Source organism: Thamnophis sirtalis, unplaced genomic scaffold, assembly GCF_051295495.1.
Source record: "Thamnophis sirtalis isolate CommonGarterSnake01/CBP01778 unplaced genomic scaffold, rThaSir2_p1.2 scaffold_1, whole genome shotgun sequence".
Lineage (NCBI taxonomy): Eukaryota > Metazoa > Chordata > Lepidosauria > Squamata > Natricidae > Thamnophis > Thamnophis sirtalis.
In genome coordinates this window covers 143,392,082-143,408,369 of record NW_028261381.1, presented here as the reverse complement: position 1 = coordinate 143,408,369, position 16,288 = coordinate 143,392,082, and the positions used below count along the sequence as shown (strand labels likewise).

Here is a 16,288-nt window from a genome sequence, read left to right as displayed (position 1 = left end):
TTGTATTTCATTGGAAACTAAGTCTGAGATTCATCTCCCATTAACATATGTTGAGGACAAATTACTTGGCAATTTTGGAAACAAAAGGGAAAAATTCAGAACATATATTGCTTTTTGGTATGCTTAGATATTTGACAAGAAGGCAACCTCTGTTCATGTTGAATTAATAATTTGTAATACAGTACAATTTAAGTGCTTTTGAATTGCATGAGTTCAAACGCTAAAAAGAGTTAAAAATTTAGAATGTTGGTCAATTTCAGCTTGGAATATTTTTTTAAAAGCTTGTAGATTTTATAATTGGAAACATAATCAGAAGGATGGCTGCATGTAACTTCCTAATCAAGAAATGGTAACACTAAGACCTGCACAACTGCTTGAGAGTGTCATGCATAGTAAGAAGAGACAAGTTTCCCCAAATGTTCCTGTTCAGTTCTTTAATGCTTCAGCATAGCACTGAAGTCTACCCAGATACTTGACAAGCTATTTTATTTTATAAAAGCTGTAATTTTGTACTTGTTTTCAAAAAGTGAGGACTTTTGCAGAATTAGGCAAAGGTAAACACAAGCAAGGGGCTTCCACTCTCCATACAGAAAAAATTTCAGAGGGATTACTTGACACGGGTTTAGACTAACAAAAAAGAATTATCTGCACTTTGTGTTCCTTAGATCTCAGGATTATTAACTGTTTTTAAAGCCTGTTTTTCCCCTGCTTTCTAGTTCTACAACACTTTTACTACAGAATTGTGATTATTATTATTATTATTATTATTATTATTATTATTATTATTATTATTATTATTTCTTCTTCTAAAGAAGATGGTTTGGTTGAACCAGTGTTTCTTGCTTCTAAAAGTATAATTATACATACCGATTTCCAGAGTTGGCTCACAGCAGCAGAAAGGGAAGAAGCAATTCTGTGATGACTGCCCTCCCCCAAATACATTTTTGCAGAGACAGACTCAGCAAAAGCAGCCCCTTCTGCCTCCACAGGATGAAATGCCTTCTGTGGAGAGAAACATTGTGTTCACAGTTAAATCCAAATTTTTGGTTTTAAGCAGCTGGTTCACACACTGTGCTGAGCCATAATATGGCTTATGTAGTTTTGGCTTAGCATGATGTATGAATCCAGGCATTATAATATATAATTCATGTTTAAGGCTTATCAAAGTGTGAAGCAAACTATAGTTTGTTCTTAAGGCATAAAAATGTCTTACCTAAGATCTAAACCTGCCGATGCACAGTAGTTAAAATGGCACTTTTATTTTGCTTTCATTAGCAGTTTGTACTATGCAATCAAAAATAGCCTGACACTATTTAGTTATTTCGAACTAATTTTGAAAGTATTTACTATAAGCCCAAAAGCACTTTGGAGTATGTCAAAAGGGCTTATATGTAGCCCAATGAATAGTAATGCATTGCAGACACTAATGAAACTCTTTCAAAAAGTGTGCGAGGCAGTGTTAACTGTGGAAATCCAGCAAATAGCAGGATTATCTGCACAGACATTCATATACATAAAATCTACAATCTTGAAACATTATCAAAAAGTGGTCCATGTAGTTTTTAGCACTCTTTTTCCATAGCCAGAAAGTGAGGAGACTACGTTGCAACTACCAGTATTCAAATAAGCTCTTTGCTTCCCCAGTTCTTTTGCTTCAGAACCACCATCAAATAAGAGTGGCATGGGGATAGAGGGAACTACCTATACAACATCTCAGCCCAAGGGGCGGGGGGAACCAACCCAACCATCAGGGCTTTTGATAGAGCTGGGGGGATGGGGAGGAAGGATGTGAAGAAAGCAGCATTGAATGGTTGCAATGCAAGCTCTGCTTCTTTTTCTATGTGGATCCTGAGGCTCCAGCCCTACAAGAAATGCCATTGCTTCACAATGGCTGAAATGCTGATACAACTTTGACAAGAATTGGGAATTTCTGCCTCTTGATCTGATCTCCAGAGAGGAATCCTCAGCCGCATAATTCCACTATCAAGCAGAAAGCATATTCTTCAAGGAAAAAAAAAACTGAAGGGGATTCTTCAGATTTCAGTGTGTTCAAAATTAGTTTAATAGAACTAACCAAGCAGCAGACTCTCATATTTATCCTCCAACAAGGCATCCATTTTTCATTGAAACAGGAGAACTATGTACTTTGGCACATTATTCTACAGTGGCAACCTACTGTTGTTACAATAATTTTAAATAAACATTTTAGTGTTTCTAATCACATTAACAGATATTAAATTATAGTTTCCCAATGCATGAAAATGGTGACTACCATTGTTAATTAACATATATTTTAAAAACTAGGCTTAAGAACTTTGTAGTGTTCTAAACTGTACTGAGGAAAAGCCATTTAGAATAAAGTGCAGGAAAATAACACCTATTAATAAAAGCCCAGTTCAATAGCTCCTAAATCTGACCTGAGTGTTTTCAGAAATAACATTTTCTACAAGAATTTAAATCATGTCCATACCAAAAATATTACATTCAAAAAGTTACATCAAGGGTGATTTAAACAGAAAGTAAACAAAACTGCATATTCAAGATAGTTTAATATGTATTTTCTGAATTAGAAATATCACTTTCTTAAATGATTAAAATTACTAGTGTAATGATTTCCCCAATCACTGAATTACATTATTTACATATATAATACAGATTGACTGTAGTTGAAACATTATTAAAATAAAATGTTTGATACAAAGGATTTGTTTCTTTATAACATAACTTTAGAGGATGCCCAAACACCCATTTAAAAATTAATTATCTACTAGCATTACGCTATTTAAGTGCAAACAATCTTTTTAGAAAAACCTATGATTGTAGCATCCATCTTCCTGAATTAACATTTGTGAAGCCAGAAAGTAATGACTTTAATTTCCCATGAGAGCTTTTCAGGTTAACCATCTTCAATTTTAAAAAGCAGTGCAAAGAAAAAAAAACTCAACAATAATATTCTAATTTATAACACCATTAAACTTACTTGGATTTAAGAAACATTTTATTTTACACGTGTAGATGTGTGTGAATGTAGGTATGTGATTAAATTACACTTTGAAATATAAAGCAATTGTGATTTTTAATTGTAGCACCAAAGGAAGCATTTTTAAGCAAAATTCTTCCTTAGGTGAGCAGCCTCAAAGTATTAGATGTAAAAATATAACTCATTACAGAATTATTTTGTAAAACACTATGTGATTCACATAACACTCTGCCTTTTAAGAATTTGTGATGCTCTCTGGCTGAACAGCAGCTTCTGGTTCCATTGTCATTACTTCTTGTTCTGTGTTCAAAGGTTTCCTAGGAGGAGTGTGATGGCTATACTACAGTTCCACTTGGAGAATTGGCCTGGTTTTGGGATGGCAAAACACCCTGCAAACAAAGCAGTTTACATTAATCCAGCAAGAGAATGCAACATTTACTTTGCTAAACACTTATGTTTGCAGATTTTTCTTGGCAGACTATTTGCATACTCAATTTATAATTTTAGTTCATATTATTCAAAAATGTTAGTGAATAACTCTACTTGGATATAACAAAACAAGTTCCAAGATTTAGGACATGAAAAGAAGATCAAGGCAATAACAAGTTGCAGTCTGGAATGACAAGCAATAAGTCTTACAGTATCATGAAAACTACTGAAAGTTTTCCCAAACTGGCTTCAGAAATATTCTCATACATCTCACAGGAAACTCTTAAAATAGAGATTACATGCTATATCAGATGTTGAGTTTATCAGAATCATAGAACACTTGGGTTTCTTTATGCAGAAAATGTGATAAAACTGAACAGAATAGTTTCTGTTATGGACTTATAATATTAAGAAAAGGAAATGAACTACAAATGTGTCTGCATTATGAGCCCTTTGCTGGGAAAAATTAGTTATTTGCTGATGTAATTCGCCTTTCAGACTATTTATACTCCTTGCAGTTTAGTTTGTACCCATAAAATACAATTACTCATAAGCATTTTTTACCGGACTAAGATTTCTTAATAAATGGGTTTCCAATCTGATGCCTGAAATAGCAATTTGAAGATTCTCAGCCAATTTATGTACTCTTTGGACAGAAACAGATGCTTCAATCTATTTAATTTTTTTGTTAGATGAGGAAGGTAAACATTTCTGGCTTTGTCTGTCCACCTGACAGATGTTCTGTTTTTCTTCAGCAGATATGTAATTCATTCAGACATTACATGGAAAATCTCAAGTATATGAGCCATTGTAGTGAAGAATGCCCCTCCATGAATGAAACATAATGAGCAACTCTGCCCCAAATTTGATGTGAACTGTAGTTGGAGTCCACTAATTTTTAAGCAACTATTGTGTCATATTTTCCTCTAACATTTGATTTCGTCTTTAGTTTATGGCTTAATAAGCCATAGGTTTTGTGATCAGAAACTGATTCTTGAAGTTGACAACAGGGGCTTAAAATATGAGCAAGAGATTAATTTTTGATATGCGCACAAGTCTCTGACATTTCACAATTCTGTAAACCAATGGTAGTCAACCTGGTCCCTACCGCCCACTAGTGGGCGTTCCAGCTTTCATGGTGGGCGGTAGGGGTTTGCTGTAACTCTGCTTTATAAATTTTATAAAGTAAAGTTACTTCCCTACTTTACAAATCACCATTACTGTGGAACTGGGTGGGCGGTTAGAAAGTTTTACTACTAACAGAGATACAAAAGTGGGCGGTAGGTATAAAAAGGTTGACTATCCCTGCTATAAACAGTTTAATATCAATAAAAGCTTTAAATGTTTGGGGATGGTGGGTAGGAATCCCTCATAATTCAGTTGTCAATGCCCCAACACTGGAAGTCTTTAAGAAGATATTGGATAGCCATTTGTCTGAAATGGTACAGGGTTTCCTGCATAGGCAGGGGGTTGGACTAGAAGTTCCCCAAGGTCCCTTCCAACTCTGCTATTGTATTGTATAATGTAAAATACAGATTTCCAGATATTTTTCTTAGATTGTATCACACAGCTACAGTTGGTCAGACTCAAGTTTAAAGTCTACTTCTAATATAGAATTAATTACATCTTTGGAATCTACAGGAGCTCTTTCTAAATTTCTCCCAATAATGATAAAATGCTAAGAAACAAGCATGTTTGTGAACCCAGAAAGTTCTACAATGAACATTTGCCCTAAACAAGGTAAGCCAATAGAATCATACACTAAAGAACTAGCACCTATTTTTAGCTAAGATGCTCTTTCTGGTGGAAGCCAGCAAAAAAGGTAAAACTGATTTAGAGCACTCTATATGTTTTAGGGACAGAAATAAATAATTATTCTGCTAAGCATTCTTTGTAATATACAATATTACTTTGCCTGACACATTAGAAATTCAGCATGGAACTGTAGTCTCAACACACTACTAATATTTAAACTCGGGGAAAGGTGTCAGTAAGAATGAACCTACTTTTTTTAAAAAAAAGTATATCATTCAATAGAAGAAATGAAAAATAAGCAAATGTGAAATCAGATCTCTGTTAATATGCTAAGTATTTTAATGACAGCAACTTCTCCATCCTCCCTACCTAAAGTAAAATCAGTGCTAACAGACAATTCAGTATTGTGACAAATAGACATTACTATGCAATTAAGAAATTTCTCTCCAAATTTCCTGATCTCAGATATAATAATAATGTAATTGAATTATTTCTTTATTTTCTCAAATAAGACATGATTAATATCTACCAAGAGCAACTTAACATTCTACCTCTCATTTGTGGTGTATTTTAAGTTACTTAAAACTATTATTTCAGGACTTTAATAAGTATGCAGGATCCTTATTATTCTAAACCGCATATACTCATGAAGTAGTAGAAATAACTTACAAGTAACAAAATCATAATTCCACAATCTTTCTGCAAATAACTTCCTAGTTTTCTTTTTGCTAGTTTTAAATTTTCTAAACATATTTCTGCAAATGCTGTGCAAATGCCTACAATTTTTGGGGGGTTGTTTGCCTAGATTTTTTTAAAGTCTTAGAGTATAAGACTTTTTATTGTAAAGCATGTTTAAAAACAATTTAAAAGATCATTAAGAAGTTCCAAACAAGCCAGAGGAAATCTTAGTTTCATTCAGCTGAAAACACAGGCCCATGAAAATTGAAAAATATTTGAACATCAATTTTAGATTTGTTGTTTCAAACGTATTATTCACCATTCAGCTATCAACAGATGTTAATAACCTCCTTGTTTAGTGACTGCAATTTGTTCTTTAAATTAGAAACCAAATGGTTGTTAAATAAACCACTTATTTGACAATGAAGATGCTGCAACAATTGTAGGATGCTGCCATTTCATTTAAATAAAGTTCTCTTGTGCAGCAATGCCAGCATTACTCAGATTCTGGCATTTTCAGGCATAAAAATTTGGTTGTAACTGGTCAGAAAACAACTTTTTAAAAGAAATTACTACGAACACTACCATTTGTAAAAAATTGCTAGATGAAGCAGCACTAAACAAGGAATGATTGTAACCTCAAAGAAAACTGAAACAGAAATAGCATTCTGGATACTCATAATTTATAACAGCAATCCTGATAAGAAGTTCCAACTATCTCTATTTAGAATTAAACTCAACATCAAAGATTCAATCTCCTTATAAACATTTCTATTCTGAGAATATGAATTAGTCTTCAAAGGTGTACACAGAACTTGAATAAAGCACTGGAGCTGGCAATTATAAGGATGAAATGAAAAACATTTTGAATTAACTATACTTTTACTGATTTTGCCTTCTGATTCCGGTAAAATATCTACCATGAAAGATTAAACAAATCCCACTCACTAGAGGTTGTAAAAGTATCCTTTCCTCTAGCTTACTGAAAAAGGACCAACAATACAGAAATGTGAATCACATTCTCCTTGGTAACTACTTCAGCTAAAGTTAGCTTAATTTTTTATTTTCAGCTGAGCATTTCCTGGTGCACATAGGTAGGCTGTAAGTGAGCATACAGTGGGCTGGAATGCTTAAAATACAGATCAGAAATGAATTTAGTATTTACTGTTCATGATAAATACACTAAAATGTTTTTGAGCTCCTTACCAGAGGGAACATAAATAAATAATTTTCATTAATACAACTTTATCTTGTTAAATGACTTCATTTTTATGCACGGCAGAGGAAAAGTAAGATTTTTTTTAATCTGTGAAAGGGAAGGGAACATTCTCTTGAGGGTGGAACTAATTTTAAGAGATAGTATCTATTTTTTCATATATATTTCTTTATCAAAGCACTTTTCATAAGTTATCTTCATAAAAAGAATGTTACAATTCAACAGTATTTTTTAAATCAAGCATATTTTTTTTAAAACCAAGTATATGTTGATTGATTAACAAATAAAAGCATGCATGCAGTGTCATGAATAAATCAAGTAATTAACTTGGTCAAATAAATATTCCAGTTGAAGCAGCAAGATTTAGGCAAAAGATTATGCAAATAAGGTGGGTCATTCTCTACACACAAAGAAGAATATAGATGAAGTCTGACAATATATAAGAACAAAAGAACAAGATTAATTTGCTCTAAAATTAGGTGATTCAAAGGAGGCATTGCCAAAAAGATGATAGCCTCAGTCTCCAGGCAGAAGAGCAGAGCAACACCCATTCCTGGATCCTCTTCCCTTCCCCCTATGGAGAACATCAGGTTCTGGTTAAAAATTTCACTCCTAAAAGTAATTAACTGCATGTCTTTAATTCATAAGTCAGGTAACTGTTGGGTCACTTTTAAAAGAAGGTCTAATCCCATATGACTAGACCTGTGTTTTATAATATTACGGCAAGCACATTTATATGGTAAATACAATTTATCTCTACACACAGGGTATCACCACAGAGCATTTAATTTAGGACAATGCAGCACACTCCCAGGGGGCAATCACCGTATTTACAAAGTGTACATTTTCCCCCATTGCTTGTCACCTCTGAAAGCTCTATGGCTTTAATTTTCAAATTTTCAAATAGACCAATCTATTTTAATATTAATCTAAATAATCTTCATAAACTATCTCTATGGCCTTATATATGAAAGATATCATTAGAATCTAAGCACAAGATAAATTGTACTATTGTGACAAGCTAAAACAACATCCTATCAAGTGTTAGTGTTCTATGTCAGCAGGAAGAAATTGTTTTATTCACCTGTGACTTTTAAATAGTGCCTAGTAGTATTTATACTGTAACACAATAGTGAAGAGAATTATGTACTCCCCACAAATAAATTATTAGTAAAGTGAATGTGTTAGATGAAAATTTGGGGGGAGGGATGTGCTTTGGAACTTCATTTTGAAAATACCACCTTGAAAACACACCTTATTTTCCAAAATGATTAAACCAATCCAACTAAAGCTAAAATTGGTCAGCAACATTTAGCAATGTCAGCAATCTATTTGAAAATTGATATATACTTAGGATTCTGCCAAATTAAGTTTTGGACTGCCTGTTTATGCACCTAGTTCTGATAAGCAATTCATGGTGTTTAACTAACACAGTTGATAAATAAAAGAGCTCCTATAGAATCCAGAAGATAGCATTTTGTTTTCATTTCAATAGCTCTTTAGAAGATTTAGATAACCTTCTTCACCCCATGGTTCTGTCATTCAAACTGGAAAAACCAATGTGTCAGGTGCACCTTCAATTAATAATAACTGAACAGGATATACTTATATTAATATGATAAAAAAAACTCAAACCAACATTTGAGATGGGTATGAAATACTCAAGAGATTGTATCATTCATTTAGGCTCATTTATAAAAACCGCAGTTACAGAAGCAGCAGTTACAGTGGCCAGTTTTTCAGAAAGCCGCCTGTTGCATTTAGTGAAGTATCAGCTGTGGCAAAACAACATTGCAACTTCAGGCATGAGAAGCACTACTGACAGTTAACTATATTTTACAATTCAGTCTCATTTTTTATTTAATGTCAGTATACAGAGGACAACCCCGGTAAGTTGTAACGTCAAGTATTTAGTAGGGTTCTTCAGCTGAAACAGTGACATAAAATGCTAAAAAATAAGCAGTATGAAACAAACATGATTTTTAAAAATTATAAATATATGAACAATACTTATTAAAGCTTCATTATTATTGCAACAGTCAATTTAGTTTAACAATTTATGTTAGAAAGGCTCTTATGAAATTTATTTAAATTGCCAAGAAATCAGATGGACGTTTATAAAGAAAATACATATGAATTTACTGTTGATTTTCACTATATCATTACAATTTTGTACAGTATAACCTAACGTGTCAGTCTTAACAAATTCATGTATACAGATTTCATAAATGCAGGGAAAAATCTTGCTTTTAAACTTTATACAAGTTATGTGACAATAAATTAGCTGGTTTTCTTTCTTTCAACATAATGCAGGCCAGCAGTTTTTCTTTAGTAGCTTTAAAGTGATGGAAGGGAAACATACATGGTCTGTTCAAGTACATTACTTAGTTCCAAAAAAAATCAAGCATTTCTGAAATGTTTTAGCATGACTCTTTTCTTTCTAATTTGGATAACCACATGGAGACAATTACTCTTTTTTGGCTTCACAGAAGGAATTGGCTAATTTTTGACTGGGTATCGTTAACTCATATTAATTCATCCCAATAAATATGTATAAGAACTTTTCAAGGAATCCCCAGATCCTGTTTAAATCATTAAATCTAGCATTACGCCAATCATAGCTAGCACTTTCCACAGCATTTTATATTTCCATTCAATAAAACCATTTTGACAATGAAAATTTCATTTCAAATGCAATTTATCACACTCCAATATAGCATCACAAAATATCTGTACAATATTTTAGCACAGAACTAAGTTAAATGATGATGCTGTACTACAGTTGCTACTTATTGGAAAATGTTCTACAATTTAGATCTAATTTTTTTTCTTGTACAATATGGTTCAAATAAATGTTATAAATTTAATGTGGATTTTATTATACAAATTGGTAACACATTTACTTTGCCAGGGTATATGCTGCCAGTTCATTCAATTCAACCTTTATGGTTAGTCAAATCATACTAAGAATATGCAAAGATAAATAGCTGCAAGTTATTCCTGAAAATTACAACTATGGTAAGTTAATAATCACGTTGGATAAAATCTGTCAATGAAAGCAATACCTGATAGAAATCTAGGTGTGACTAGCACCACAAAAGAAATCCAAGAACTTTCTTGCTGTCTCTACCAGACTAACAAGCAAGGAATTGGTCAAAAGATTCATGAGCAACTTAACTTTCTTAGCGATGCAAAAAAAATTTTTACAAAGCATTACTGAGAAACTTTCATGCCAGTAGACTAGGCAATTTTCCCATAAATCAGCAGAGTTCTAAAATGTTGCTTTTATATGCAACATAACTTTACTGTGTGTTTTTATTGAACACGATATGTTACATTTTAACATGTATCTAAACTGTATTTTGAAAAAGAAAGGACAGGAAGGAAGCTCATAACATGCGAATGCAGAGTAAGAAAACTTAAGGCTGTAGTGTAAATCTTCTTACTCCAATCTGACAGTGTTTCTTTCTAACCTATGGGTTCCTGATACTGAAACCATAATTAGATACTTCAGCCAAGGCAGAGAGCAGCTAGACCAAAGCAGTTTATTCTAATGAAGAAATATTCTAACCTGTTCTTCTGGCAAAGGGGGATTGGTGGGAGAGGCAGAAAAGGCTGGCTCAGTAGCAATGAGGATTCAAACTGCAAAATTTGTTGAGTCTTTTCCCTCAACCTGGAGGTTTGTGACCCTTTTATCCAACTGAAATTTTCTGACAAAAGGCAGAAAACAACTTTAGCAGCAGAAAATGGATGAGTGGAAACTATATGCTAGGACAGCGATGGCGAACTTTTTTTGGCTCGCGTGCCATAGGGGGCGCATGCATGAGAGGCGCTCCCCCCATTGTTGCATGCTTTTTTCGCCCTCTCAAGGCTCCAGAGGCTTTATAGGAGCCTGGGGAGGGCAAAAACAGCCTCCCCCCCCCCCAAGGCCCTCCGGAGGCTTCAGGGACCTTTAAGAGGCTTTCCTGAGGCCTCTGAAGGGCAAGAAATGACCCTCCAAGCAAACTGGAAGTCACTTCTGGTTTGCTCGGAGGGTCAATTTAAGCCCTCCGGAGGCTTCAGGAGCTTAAACCGACCCTGCGAGCAAACCGGAAGTCCATTCCCAAACTTCCTGTTTGCCCATGAGGCCGTTTTTTGCACTCTGGAGGTTTCAGGGAAGCTCCTGAAGCCTCCGGAGGGCCTCGAGGGGGTGGGGGAGGCTCTTTTCACCCTTCCCAGGCTCCTATAAAGCCCCTAGAGCATGGGGAGGGCGAAAAATGGCTTTTAAAAAGGCTGAACTCAGCTGACAAGACAATGCCTCGTGTGCCCTGACAAATGGCTCCGCGTGCCATAGGTTCGCTATCCTGGTGCTAGGATATTGTGAACAAATAACAGTGCAGGAATACAGCAGCTTTAAAGACTTTAAAATGAAGCTAAAGGGAGTAAACCTAGGATAAGATAAATGTAGGCAGTGTTTAACCCGGGGGAAGAAATATGTTACCATTGTTTTGAAGATTAATTAAATAGGCATAGAGTTTAATTAAGTGCTCTCCTATAAAACAAAAAGCAAGGTTTCTGTTACAATGACCACCCTGGCCAGAACCCTGTAAACATATCACCTAATTTGCTAGTTTAGGCCAGCTAAGTAAGCTCACCAACTGCAAAATAAAGAATAACAATAAGAAACCCATCCTAAGTAAACGCATTCTAAATAAAATGGCATTTACAACAGTGTGCAATATTAGTTTTCAGAGACCTCATGAATACTATCAGCATGAAACTTACCTTAAAGATTTCTGCATTTGCCAAATATAGAAATCCTAGCTTTTGATACTGCATACTCTTATCTCTGAAATATTTGAAATGTCCTCCAAATTAAACTGTTGTTATATGCAAGTTGTACTAATTAGTTCACTTCAGCTCATTTAAGAATCTCAACCTAATAAAAATGGAAGCAACCTAAGAGCCAGTGTTAAATTACTTTGGAATCTCTGGTACATTAAACAGAGGGGCAATAATTTCCAATTTCAACAACACACATCTACAAAATTACTATCAGCTTTCGTTGGCCCCTGCATAGACTAAGATGGAAATTATCTTAACGGAAATGAATGAAGTGTGAGATTTTATCCTCGTAATTTGTTTCTCTGACCCACATGAAAATAATGTCACATTTTTAGATTGTCTAGCCAAGATAAGGCATACAGGAAAGATCACATATCAGAGCATGTTTGTTAAGAATTTAACGAATAAAATTTTATTACACATTACAGAGCAATAATGAAACTGTAAGTTCCAATAGGCTTTGATTTCTATTGGAAGAACTCTACTTGCAATAATTTTCTGAAGTCTCTTCACTCCAGGAATTGACAACTGTCAAGTACTTCATGGCTTATTCTCTGGAAGATGTTTTAAAAGCGCCCATGCTACATCTCTAAAAAAGTCAACCATCAGCCACTTCAGATATCATTTTCTCTAGCTTGCCCAATAACAAGCGAGATTGTGCTAGTTCTGATTCTAGCTCCTGCTCTATTGTGTTGGACTATATAACAAAAAATTTCCCCAAAGCCTTATACGTGGCTACATAAGGAATCATAATTTGTGAAGGCTGAGTCCAGGATGGCCAAGTGAGTGCACAGAAATCACCTCAAGGTTTTTTTTTTAAAAAAATCTTATCTACAGCCTTCAAATTGCCAATAAACATTGAAGTCAACCTTTATCAGCGTAAAGTGCTAAAAATTTTAAATAGCTAATTTTGTTAAATATGAAATAAAAGATTACCACTGCCAGATTTAAGCCTACGGATTTAATGAACAATGCTTGAGTTAAAAATACTGCTAACATGAAAATAATCTGAAGTGACAAGGAAAATTATGGGATGGGGATACATTCTGCAAGGGTTTTTGTGATCTTACACACAAAAATACTTGAAGTTGATATTAAAAGTCAAGAATATTACATATTTAATATCAGTTTATTCAAATTTTAAATGGAGACACTATAAATTATTCTGGTCACTGTAGAATTAAAAACCCATCACTATGAATAGCTTTCAAAAAAGGTGAAAATATATTCTGTTTATTGACATCTATCAGTTAACTATTTGAAATTCAGCTGTCCAAAATGTCACACTAGATCAAATTACAGCCTAGGTAAACTATATTCCTGAATGCCCTTGCAACTTTACCCTCAGTAATTTAGATTTGTTTCAATTATGTTCATATAAAAATACTTTTGAAAATATAAGAAACCTAACACTGACACTTTGGATACACAACACATCTCTGGCTGAAAGGCAACTGTATTTCAAAAGGACTTCACCTAGGCCAGACACTTCAAATTGTTCAGAAATACGGCATGCAGTATCCAAAAGTATGGCTCTGAGGAAATAATTTTTACATTAAGCGTAAAGATTGTTTATATTCAACATTCACTTATGTTTTGAGAAAAAAAACTACCTATTCAAGTTCTATTTCTTTGATGCAGCATTAAGGATTAAAACTTACCACTTTACCAGGCCTTGCCCATGTGCAAATAAATCCCTCCTGACAAGCAGTGACTATACAGTCTTCAAGAAAAATTAACACAGTCAGTCTTTCATGTGCTATCTTTTTACAGATAAGAGGCTCTAACAAAGGAACATCTTCCATTCTGGGGCACAGAGGCGTTCCCAAAGTTTTTGCTGGGTCTGTTTTGGTTTTAGTAACTAGATTCAGTTTGTCACTGCTCTTACTAGATATATGTCCCATACTATGATTTCGCTTATGATCTTTTTCATGGTGTTTTTCCTTCCGGTCATGTAATGATAAGGTTGCAAATTTACTAACACCAGAGGCAATGGCACCATCCATGACACTGCTTTTGCTGCCAGAATTGGAAACTGCAGAATGTGGAAGGCTATTGGAACGTGGAAGAGGAGGTGGTACAGAGTTTCCAGGTGTTGTGATGCTATTCCCATTACTTCCTGGGTTAGCTCCACCACTTCCTGTGGGGGGACTTGTGGCAGTCATGACATTTGTATGTGTCCTTGCTCTTGAGAGGGGCTGGTGTGGGAAGAGGATGTCTTCTGTTAGGTCCCATAAACATAGTTGTGTGTCCTGACCTACTGAGCCAAACCTGTACGTTACACTTACTGGGCGACTCTCTGTAGAGTTCCTTTTTGATAATCTTGACTGCGTGCTATTTGCTCGATCTCGTCCAAAATGGAGGAGGTCTTGGAAGTCCTCGTCGCTGCCGCTGAATTCCATGGGATCATTTTCTTCTACACTGGTTGTATATGGATCAAAGGCCACAACACTGACCCATGATTTGTGCCCATGGCCTCTAGCTATCACTCGACAGTCCACAAAAGACCAGACAGTCACCAAATCATCTTCTCCACCTGTTACAATATATTTTCCATCTGGGCTCCAACATGCACACAGCAGTCCTCCAAAGTAGCTTTTCATTGTACCATGCAATTCAACTGAATCAAAGTTAAATACACGAAGAAAGCCATCCTGACTTACACATGCCAAGAATTTTCCATCTGGAGAAAAACCAAATTCATTTAGGGCACCTTCACCTACTGTCCATTTAAGTAAAGGATTTCGTGTAGATTTACTTTTGCACGTATGGACTGCAAAACTTTCTCCTTGTTTAAGTAGCTGATAGTGTGGAGCTGTGGTACCACAGTTGTGTTCCACATTATATAAGTACATATTGCCACTGGAATGAGCTACTAGGAAGAGACTTTCTGAACCAGGCACCCATTTTACACAAGTTACTCTGGACTTGTCTATTAGTCTCTGAAAAACAAAAGAAAAATATAGTTATAACAGTTCTGCATTGTACATATAATATTAATTCTTTGTCAAAAGCACATATTTCTTCTTGAAGACAACTAACTCATTATGACTTTGAATGGTATTGAACTTAAGTTAAAAGAATATCTTTCTTATAAATATAAAATAAGAATATAATAAACAGCCAGATTTTTAGTATAAAACCAGACTCAGAAAATTACACATATTCCAAAGAAAAAATACTAATCTACTAAATTCTGACTTAGATGTAGGGGTATTTTTATCTGAAATGGGATTTTAGACATTCAAAGCCTCTCTCGCCTCCTCTCCCCCTCCCTTGATTTTGAACCTATGTACTAGATTTTCTAATATTTCTAAACTATTATAGTATTCAATTCATTATTCATTTCAAGCCATAAAGTGTTAACAATTTTAAAGGCAGCTAAAAATAAGAAAATTGCTTCTTTCTCCAAAACAATACCATATGGTTGTAACTGGGATATAAATGTCATACCTGTATTCTGAAGCTCTTAACAAAAAGGTGTCATAGTGGACAACCCATCAGAATGCTTGTATCTACTTATAAAAGCTAAATAAGTTTATTCCTGTCCTCTGAAAGCAACAAAGCCTTCTTCATGGAAAAAAAATCCCAAAATTCACTGAAGCAATGCTCTGAAGTTGTACAAAATTACAATATTACCTAACACTTGAGCTTTAAGATCTCTTTATCAAGTAAGATAACTGAAGAATAAAGTGATGAATTAATTAAAATTAGAAATAAAGAATTGGAAAATATATCCTTGTGCTATTTTCTCACCAGTTAAGATAAAAATTTTTAATTATAATAAAAAATCTGTAACTCTGCTCATTATACCTAAGGATGTAAATTAATATAATTACAGTTCCAAAATCATCCACCCATCATTTTAATTTTAACCAACTTCCCTTATGAAAAGGTTTCAAAATTAAAAATCCAGAAATGATTTCATATAACTTTAAACTGGCCTCAATAAAAGTACTGCCTCAATGCATTTAGAATTATTCAAGTTATGATATGCTTGAATTAAATTATATAGCTGTTGTAATATTTAGGGAAGCATGAAATAAAATAATTCCATCTCAGCATTTTTTTCTCCATTATTTTTGATTTAGAATAGACAGCATGAGAGTGTTGTGTTTTATTGTACAACTGCAGCTAAATGGGCTTATTTATAGATGACTAAATAGGTGGCAAAATGCTAGTTTCTCCTCATCAGGAGCTACAATTGTTGGTAATGATTGTGAATTAAAGGAAAAGCTGTACCGAAACCTTTGGGAAGGATAGTCTTGAATTATAATCCAGCAGGTAAACTAATATGCAAACTGCAAAGGTGCCTGCTATAAATTGTTATGAATAAAAGATCAAAACCAATGAATAGGTAAATGGTGATAGAGGGGAGAAGAAGGTGTTTAAAGAAAATGGTATGG

General features: G+C 34.4%; 1 protein-coding gene across 3 annotated transcripts in view; it reads right to left on the bottom strand.

Annotated features, from left to right (window-relative positions):
- Window positions 1-256: 256 nt before the first annotated feature.
- Window positions 257-16,288, bottom strand: part of WDR20 (WD repeat domain 20) — a 46,368-nt gene continuing 30,336 nt past the window's right edge. The window contains exons 3-4 of one of the 3 annotated variants that reach the window (XM_014073138.2): window positions 13,544-14,824; window positions 257-1,002 (exon numbers count right to left, since the gene is read on the bottom strand). In XM_014073138.2, the coding sequence (XP_013928613.2) occupies window positions 733-1,002; window positions 13,544-14,824 (1,551 nt within the window). In that variant the 3' untranslated portion in view covers window positions 257-732. Of the gene's footprint in view, window positions 1,003-2,982; window positions 3,370-12,267; window positions 14,825-16,288 lie in introns of those variants that run through there. The other 2 variants (XM_014073140.2, XM_087726560.1) reach the window with 2 other exon arrangements.